Raw genomic sequence first — 9,702 nt, 5'->3', positions numbered from 1 at the left:
CAAGAGAGCTCAGGGCGGCGCTCAACATTTGCTTTATTGAAACCAACAGTGTCTGTATGACCATCTTGGGGCCTCGTATGGGATTATCTGCAATCCACCAGCGCACAGGAATGAATTAATAGAGAGGGTGGACGGTGCTTAAACGCAGCAGGGATCGCAGGAACGTGCACGAAGTTGCAGGTCCGCCCCTCCAACGCAGACACCTGCCGGCCCCGCCCCTTTTTGATTGACGTCGTCCACTAAAAGCGGCTCCACGAGCGCTCTACCCAGCCTCTGCCGCCAGGGGGCGCCGTCCCAGTCGCAGTGCGCAGGCGCAGAGGCCGAGCGGTCTAAAGACCGCTCGGCCTCTGCGCCTGCGCACTGCGACTGGGACGACCGCGGCCCAGGCTTGGCCGAGCGGAGCGGCGGCGGCTGCAGCTGGCGGCGGGGCCGGCGGCCCGCGAGACCCGGATGTGACCGCTGCCAGCCGGGCCGGCGAGTGGAGCCGGGGAGGGGGAGAGCGGCGGCGGCCCTCCTCCCGGTGGGCCGCGAGGGAAACCTGAGGGGAGGGGAGGCTATGCAGCCGCCTCAGCCGCCCCCCTACGAGTTCCTCAGCGACGAGAACGGGCAGAAATGGCGGGGGCTTCTCGTGCCAGCCCTGCTCAAGGTCAGTACGCCCCCCACCCACCCCCCGACGGTGGTTCCCACGCCCCCTCCTCACCGCTCACCTGACGTCAACGCGGCCACGCCCACTAGCCCCACGGGGAACGCCCCCTCCCCCTCCAGTCGGCACCTCTGGTTCTTTCTAGCCAAGCCAGCCCCCCGCCCCCACTTCTCTGTTGGCTTTACCTGGGGGGGGAGGGGGGCCAAGGCAGCTCATTGACTTATTTCCTACTTTGTCCTCCCAACAACCCTGCGAGGTAGGCTGGACTGGAAGTCACAAGGTCACCCAGCAAGTTTCCAAGGCAGAGGGGAGATTCGAAGCTCATTTTTTAAAAAATCGTAAACCGCCCTGAGACTATTGTAAAGGGTGGGAAATAAATCGAAACAACAACAACAACAACAGTATAATAATAATCCACGCAAATACTATGCCGATACATTACAACTGCCTAGGCCTCTGGGTGAGGCTCGGATTGTAATGAAAGGCCAACAACCAGCTAAAGACCTGGTAGCTGTGGAAACCAACCATAATAATATTATTTGCACAAATACTATGCTGCTACATTGCAGTGTCCAAATGAACCAAGAAGGAGGAGATCAACAGTAGGGCAGCACTTGAAACATCTTCAAATCGACAAAATTGGCAGCTGTCAGATTGAGAAGGCAGCCCTGCTGGGATCTGCACGAAGACTATGCCGATACATTACAACTTCCTCGGCCTCCGGGTGAAGCTCAAATTGTAAAGAAAGGCCAAGGACCAACTAAAGAACTGGCAGCTGTGATATCAAACAAAATTAAATAATGATAATTTCACAGACAAGCGACTTATCAACTGCGATGTGCACGACTGGAGATTTGAACCTGTGGCTCCCAGATCTTTGGCACTAATCACTGCACTGTAGCTTACTGTTGAACAGTATCCATCTTCTGGTCTCCCATCCTGCCTCCTTTCTCTTTTCTCTTAAGAACATAAGAACAAGCCAGCTGGATCAGACCAGAGTCCATCTAATCCAGCTCTCTGCTTCTCGCAGTGGCCTACCAGGTGCCTTTGGGAGCTCACATGCAGGATGTGAAAGCAATGGCTTTCTGCTGCTGCTGCTGATCCCGAGCACCTGGTCTGCTAAGGCATTTGCAATCTCAGATCAAAGAGGATCAAGATTGGTAACCATAAATCGACATCTCCTCCATAAATCTGTCCAAGCTATCCAGGTTAGTGGCCATCACCACCTCCTGTGGCAGCATATTCCAAACACCAATCACACGTTGTGTGAAGAAGTGTTTCCTTTTATTAGTCCTAATTCTTCCCCCCAGCATTTTCAATGTATGCCCCCTGGTGCTAGTATTGTGAGAAAGAGAGAACAATTTCTCTCTGTCCACATTTTCTACCCCATGCATAATTTTATAGACTTCAATCATATCCCCCCTCAGCCGTCTCCTCTCCAAACTAAAGAGTCCCAAACGCTGCAGCCTCTCCTCATAGGGAAGGTGCTCCAGTCCCTCAATCATCCTCGTTGCCCTTCTCTGCACTTTTTCTATCTCTTCAATATCTTTTTTGAGATGTGGCGACCAGAACTGAACACAGTACTCCAAGTGCGGTCGCACCACTGCTTTATATAAGGGCACGACAATCTTTGCAGTTTTATTCTCAATTCCTTTCCTAATGATCCCCAGCATAGAGTTTGCCTTGTTTGCTCTTGTTTCCTTGTTAGGGTGAACGTGTTCCTTAATATTAGGGTGAATATTGATTTCAAGGGGATGTAATTTTAATAGCTGTCCCCTTAGAAGAGGTTCTGGTTCTGAAATACAGCCGAGAAATTTTTATTCACTTTATTGTTGTCAGTTGCTGTTGGATGCTGGCCTGTGGCTATGTGGGGAAGGTGGCCTGTAAAGCAAATAAAATGAATAAAAATACGCTACACTGGCTGCCATAATCGTACTATGTCTAGTATTTATACTACTGATTCTCTAACAGTGTGTGAGGGTGTCTGGCCGAAGATTATCCTGCAAGCTGCCATAGCTCTCCCAGTTTCTAGCCTGATGCTCTAACCCAGTGATTCCCAACCAGGGTTCCGTGGTACCCTGGGGTACCATGAGGACGTCCCAGGGGTACCATGACAATGCTACCGCATGCCCCCCCCACCGGAATCAAATTGATTTTTACGGGGGAGGGGCTGGAAGCCTCATGGGCCCCCTTTAAACAACATTGAAAAATAGCATTGTTTTATTTGCCTAAATTTGGTGTGGATTGGGGGGGGGTAGATTTAAAGGGAGCTCTCCCTTTAAATCCCCCCAATCCATGCCAAATTTAGGCAAACAAACAACGCAGCTGTCAATGCTGCTTTCCCTCCCCTCCCCCTGCTTGCCACTCCCCCCACTTACAGGCCAAAACCGGAAAAAACTCTTTAAAAAATGCAAAAAAAAATAAATCAAATGAACCTCAAGGGTACCCTGAGTTATGAAGAGCGAGGTCAAGGGTACCGTGACATCAAAAAGGTTGGGAAACACTGCTCTAACCAATGTACCGCACTTGCTCTGTCCTGTCCTGCTGGCTAGAGGTCATCTTACAAGTTGCCCTGTCAGACTGGGAATTCGAACTCGGGTCTCCTAGATCCTAGCTCAACACTAAGAGAACTCCTCTCAGTGATCCCAGTTCCTCCACCAATGAGTTTCTCTGCACCCCCCATGTGCAGATTTGAGGGATAGAGGATCTGGGAGATCCAGACTGGAATCTCCTTTCTGCCATGTACTTTCAGCCTAACCTACCTTACAGGGTTGTTCTGAGTGTAAAACTGAGAAAGGAGAATGAAGAAAACTGCTAGGGAGAAAGGTGGGCCATAAATGAATAAATCTTCTCAGACATATGCTCCCCATTCCCCCCCCCCCCGCTCCATGCCAGTTGGTCACCAACCCCCCACCCCTCAGTTTCCCTCCCGCTTGCCTAAGCCAAGGGTTTCTCATCCTCGCACTCTACGCCAGATACTCCTGCCAGATGCCTTCAACCCAGTCCCAGCCTCTGAAGAGGGATTCCCACGCGCTGTACCCTGTCCAGCAGCCTCTTTGCGCAGAGTCTGTTCTCATGACTTATCCTAATCCTGTTTGGTGAAGTCTTATTAGAATCATAGAGTTGGAAGAGACAACCAGGGCCATCAAGTCCAACCCCCTGCCATGCAGGAACACACAATCACTCCTGTCAGATGGCCATCCAGCCTCTCTTTAAAAACCTCCAAAGGAGGGGCTCCACCACACTCCGAGGGAGTGCATTACTTTTAGGGAAAGCATAGAGGAGTTTCTGGAGGGAAAAAAGAGATAGATGTGTGTTAAAATATCCCGTTCGTGCACCGTTGGCCATTCTCTAAACGCTTCTGTAAGTGCGTTCAAGTTGCATTTCACATGCACACCACAATCAAAACACATGGATGTCATCCGCCTCTGCATTATGTGTGCCACGTCTTTATTAATGTATTAGGCCATGTCCACAATTGCCACTACTGTCCCTGACATGCACTTATATGTATCCCCATGTATACACTTGCTGTACATGTGTGTTTTGTGTGTGTATCTGTCTCCACCATTCCTTGCTTTTCGAAGGTCCACTCCTATCTCTTGACTCTTTCCATGCATGCTTTTCCTGGTTAACATCTTCTCTTTAATGACATGCTATCCACATGTCTGTTAACAAGGGGGTGGAAAGTCCTGTCCAGTCGTGCCGCCGTAGAGTATTTGGGGCAGGAGGCATTCAGAAGTGGTTTTGCCTTGTCTGATTCTGCAAAGTGTACCCATTTGAGTAGAAGGGCAGACGGTGCTTAGTTTCCAAGATTGGACCAATTCTGGTTAGCTTGGGCCATTCAGGTCAGGTTGTAGTAAAATATACTTGTAACTGATATGTGGCTCAGATGCTACTCTACACACCCAGTGTAGAGAGCCAGCATGGTGTAGTGGTTAAGAGCAGGTGGGTTCTAATCTGGAGAACTGGGTTTGATTCCACATTCCTCCACCTAAGCGGTGGAGTCTTATCTAGTGAACCAGATTTGTTTCCCTGCTCCTTCTTTCCTGCTGAGTGACCTTAGTCACAGTTCTCTCTGACCTCTCTCAGCCCCACCTGCCTCCCAGGGTGTCTGTTGTGGGGAGAGGAGGGGAAAGGCGTTTGTAAGCCACCTTGAGTCTCCTTACAGGAGAGGCAGGTGGGGTGTAAACCCAAACTCTTCTTTTTCTCTTATGCTATTTACACCACAGCAATTCCCTCTCATTGCTGCTGTTTTCTCATTAAACACTTTCACTGCTTTCCTCATGGGACTCACCTTCCGCTCATAACTTTCTTCCCTGTGTACACAGAAACAACCCAGTTGTCTGGATTACACAAGGCAACTCAAGGGTTCAGTACTTGCCCAGACCTTTTTATATGTTTGGCCAGCTCTGAGTGTACCCTGTAGTCTTGGGGATGCAACTCAATGCCCTGATCGCCCACAGACCCCTCTTGGTGAGAGTGAGGTGGGGGCCGGGTGGAGGGTCATGCTTAAGCTGTGAATTTCACCTGAGTTTCTTAAAGGATGCTGGGGATGAGGTTGGTCTAGGCCAGGGGTAGGGAACCTTTAACACTCAAAGAGCCATTTGGACCCGTTTTTCACGGGAAAAGAAAACACTTGGAGCCGCAAATAATTTTTGACATTTAAAATAAAGATAACACTGTATATATTGGGTTTTTTTACCTTTTACTCCACTCATTCTGAGAAGCGCATGGATGCACCCGCCCTGCTGCCTGCAGGGTGGGCAAGGATGGGGCCAGCGGCTCGGCCTTGCCGGCTGCCGGGAAAGCGCCTGCCCCGCTCGAACAAGGCGGGCGAGAGGGGAAACCTGCGGCGCTTCCCAGCCAGCCACGGGCAATTGGTGCGCCCGCCCTGCTGCCTGCAGGGCGGGCAAGGATGAAGCCGGCGGCTCGGCTCGTGGAGCCGCAGTGCAAGGGCAGAAGAGCCGCATGCGGCTCTCAAGCCGCAGGTTCCCTACCCCTGGTCTAGGCGAGGTGTGGGTCGCTACAAGTTTGGCATGTCGGTCTGTGCGGGCACTTGTCTCTGCAGTAATCTTCCACAAACTGGGATGCGTGGTGCCAGTCAGCCGCTAGTCACAAGATCTGTCCTTTCTCTGGGAAACTGGAATAGGTTCAGCAGTGGGTTTTATATAATTATGATTTTGTAACACGGGAATCATTTCTCGGGCAAACCCCTGGATTGTTAGGCCTGCCCCCCCCCCTATTCAGAGTTTTTGTGTTTTGTGCCAAAATACAATCTTAAAGAGGCTATTAATATAATTATGAATATACAGTTGTATGTATATGTTATTTCCTTTCATGTTTTTATCTCTCAAACCTTGGGGGAAGGTGGAAGGGGGGCAGATACTTTAAAGACTGACTGAAGCGAGGTAACATTTATTCTGTGGCACCTTTTCAGAAACCTGCTCCAGGCAACTTGCAGTTAAAAACCTCCGTAAAAAACAAACCATTAAACACACACACACACACACACGACAATTAAATATGTCATTCCTCTTTTAGATCATGTTTTCGGAGATGGAAGTTTTATAGCTCATTCCCATATAGATGTTTTACGGCAACTCTTTTCTTCATCCCCTGTTGGCTAACACTTTAGATCCGTCCAAAATTAAGACCTGATTGAGAGACTAAGACAAATATTTGTTGATCGCTTGCAAACTGCTACTTGCTTCGGTTCTGTTTGGATTTGTGGGATTCACCCAGATCTAATTAAAGGCTTACCTGCACATTATTTCTTTCAGGTTACAATGTAAAAAGTGGCGTTACTAGTTTTTATGGATGGTTTTTCAAAAGTGTGAAATGGCAGTGTAGAAGAGTAATACTGCATGCATATGCAGAGTTAACCAGGCAATAACACCTACCTCACAGTGTGTTTGTTAACCAGGCAATAACACCTACCTCACAGGGTGTTTGTTGTGAGGGGGGGAGGGCAAGGAGATTGTAAGCCCCTTTGAGTCTCCTACAGGAGAGAAAGGGGGGATATAAATCCAAACTCCTCCTCCTCTCCTCCTTCTCCTCCTCTCCTCCTTCTTCTTCTCCTCCTTCTCCTCCTCCTCCTCCTCCTTCTTCTTCTCCTTCTCCTTCTCTTTCTCCTCCTGCTCCTGCTCCTCCTGCTCCTGCTCCTGCTCCTCCTGCTCCTGCTCCTGCTCCTCCTCCTCCTCCTCCTCCTCCTCCTCCTCCTCCTTCTTCTTCTTCTTCTTCTTCTTCTTCTTCTTCTTCTTCTTCTTCTTCTTCTTCTTCTTCTTCTTCTTCTTCTTCTTCTTCTTCTTCTTCTTCTTCTTCTTCTTCTTCTTCTTCTTCTTCTTCTTCTTCTTCTTCTTCTTCTTCTTCTTCTTCTTCTTCTTCTTCTTCTTCAATAAACCCAGTGCAAGTTTACTTATGGGTAAGTGTGCATGGGATTGCACTGGAAAACAGTAGGCTGAGAGAGTCACCCCACTTATCCCAACATAAAGATAGGTGTGGAGACAGAAAACAGATCTTGACATCATGTGAGTGGGCACACCTTTCCTCAGGGGATAAAATTTTCCGTTCAGTTCTTCGGCTAAGTTGCTTCTTATAAACCTGTTTCCAGGGCATTGCAGTTGTTACGCCTGGAGATTTTATTTATTTGTTTGTTGTTTGCCTTTGCTGGGACTCCAAAAGATTAGGAAATGCTCTCAGTTAACTGTGTATTCACATACTTCTTTTTAACTTCTCAGTTACAAAAGACGTTGAAACCTACTCACATCCAGGGAAATTGAGCCCACGAAAAAATTGTCATCTTTCTGAGCCCCCAGACCTGGCTGTTTTAATAGGATTGGTAGAAGACTGAAGGCAGGGTCACAAATGTAGGAAAAAATCGTAACTAAGGGAGTTTGAGAGAGGTACCCTCAAATTTATTGTGGGTCTCTAAGGTGCTACTGAATTCAAATCTAGCTGGGAAAAGTATAGTATGTATTGTCGAAGGCTTTCATGGCCGGAATCACTAGGATGTTGTGGTTTTTCCGGGCTGTGTGGCCGTGTTCTGGTGGCATTTTCTTACCTGCATCTGTGGCTGGCAACTTCAGAAGATCTGGTGGCACGGATCAAGGCTGGTGCCTTTAAGAACTTCTGAGTTGGTTAAAAATTAGGTAAATATTTGTTCCGATAAGAGAGATTTTATCATATGTTCGTTTTTGTTTTTAACCAAGGCTGGCCTTCAGCTTCCCTACGTCTCCATAGGTTTGGTAGTTGAAGGCTGCAGTCCTGAGAACCCTTTCCTGGGAGTAAGACCCATTTAATACAGTGGGACTTAATTTTGAGTAGACCTGGTTAGGATTGTTGTCTGAAACAGAAGCATCATTGGGATAGTTTCTCCACTAGTCTAAAAACAGGAAAGAACCAAAAGGTGTCCTGTTGAACGTATAGGTGGATAATTTGCAAGCCTTTATCTCAGGATTCGAGAAATCTGCGGTGGCCGTGGCACCGAGAAATCTGAGGTGGCTGTGGCATCAAGAAATCTGCGGTGGCCGTGGCATCGAAATTTGAGAAATTTCCTCGTGGCACCTGGTATTTTCAGCTGTGATCTTATTGTAGTGACTCTTCGTGATCCTTGGTAGAAGTACAAAGCTTATTTACTGTTTCACATAAGAATGTTTTGTTTCATCATATAAAAAATGCACATAAGCGAAGTTCCTGTAATTCCTCGTTTATACGTTGACTTCATTCAGTAGTGTTGAGTGGTTGCTTTCTATCCTGGCCCAATCATTCAGTTTCTATATTGGCTTTCTGGGCTGGCTCCATTGATTTTTTAAAAGCAATAATCATGAAAGCAGTTGAGAAGAAGTTCGGTTAGGGTTAGAAAGTATCTTTTTGCTACAGGGATCACAGCCAGGTTATCTCATATTTATTCATATACTACAACAATTTTGCAACAACACAAATGTTTTAAGTTTAGGCTTCGTGGTAGCAATAACTGGAAAACACAGTAATTAGAATACAAAACCCTGAAAGCTGAAAAATGAGTCTGATTCCTAAATTTTTGGGGCTGGTTGCTAGAGCCTTGGAAAATTTGTCAAAGCTTTGCTGTAGTAGGGCTTTGTGGGTTTTCTGGGTTGTATGGCTGTGTTCAAGTAGCACTTATTCCTGACATTTTGCCTGCATCTGTGGCTGGCATCTTCAGAGGATCAAGATGCCAGCCACAGATGCAGGCGAAACGTTAGGAGAAAATGCTACTGGAACACGGCCATACAACCCGGAAAACCCACAACACCCTAGTGATTCCAGCTGCGAAAGCCTTCGACAATACTCGCTGTAGCAGTTCTTGCTTGTCGTTCCCATACATACAGTCAGGCGCTTGTCAGAGTTATAGAGGTGGCTTGTATTAGGCTATCATATGTCCTGAACCGGCCTCTGCGTTCTGCAGAGGCCAATTTGCTGGTGATCCCTGGCCCCTCCATGATGCGGCTAGCCTCCACCCGGGCCAGAGCCTTTACAGCTCTGGCCCCCGCCTGGTGGAACGCTCTCCCTCCAGCTGTGCGGGCCCTGCGGGATCTCAACGAGTTCCGCAGGGCCTTTGGGGAGGCTGGCCGCTGATGGCCCCCCCTCCCGTTAACATTTGTGGATCCTGCCATCCCTCCCCTCTTTTAGGGGATTGGTTAGTAGGTCGCCTCTTATTGTATTATTCATTGTACTTTGGTACCAATACGCTGCTTTTAATGGGGTTTAAATGATTTAAAGTGTATAGAGCCATTTTATTATGATCTATTTAATTATTTGAGATTTATTGATTTTATTTTGTGCTCTATTCGTATATTCCTGTTCACCGCCCTGAGCCCTCCTGGGGAAGGCGGTATATAAATATAATAAATAAATAAATAAATAAATATCAGTCTATGTAGTGAAATTGTCCTTGTTGCTTTACAGCAGTGTTCGTTTTCTGGTGTTTGATTTGGGGCATGCCGGCCAAGTAAGGCCGTTTCGAAATGGCAAGCAGCCCACGCTGAGTGTCCGAATCTCTGCCTGTTTCCGACATCTGGCCATTTAAAACAAAAAACCTC

General features: G+C 47.8%; 1 protein-coding gene across 1 annotated transcript in view; it reads left to right on the top strand.

Moving 5' to 3' along the window:
* The first annotated feature begins 381 nt into the window (after positions 1-381).
* Positions 382-9,702, top strand: part of SOS2 (SOS Ras/Rho guanine nucleotide exchange factor 2) — a 77,580-nt gene continuing 68,259 nt past the window's right edge. The window contains exon 1 of the mRNA XM_048486129.1: positions 382-646. Coding sequence (XP_048342086.1) covers positions 557-646 — 90 coding nt within the window. The 5' untranslated portion in view covers positions 382-556. The remainder of the gene's footprint in view (positions 647-9,702) is intronic.

The sequence above is a fragment of the Sphaerodactylus townsendi genome, linkage group LG02, assembly GCF_021028975.2.
Source record: "Sphaerodactylus townsendi isolate TG3544 linkage group LG02, MPM_Stown_v2.3, whole genome shotgun sequence".
NCBI lineage: Eukaryota > Metazoa > Chordata > Lepidosauria > Squamata > Sphaerodactylidae > Sphaerodactylus > Sphaerodactylus townsendi.
This window is presented reverse-complemented; position numbering and strand designations above follow the sequence as displayed.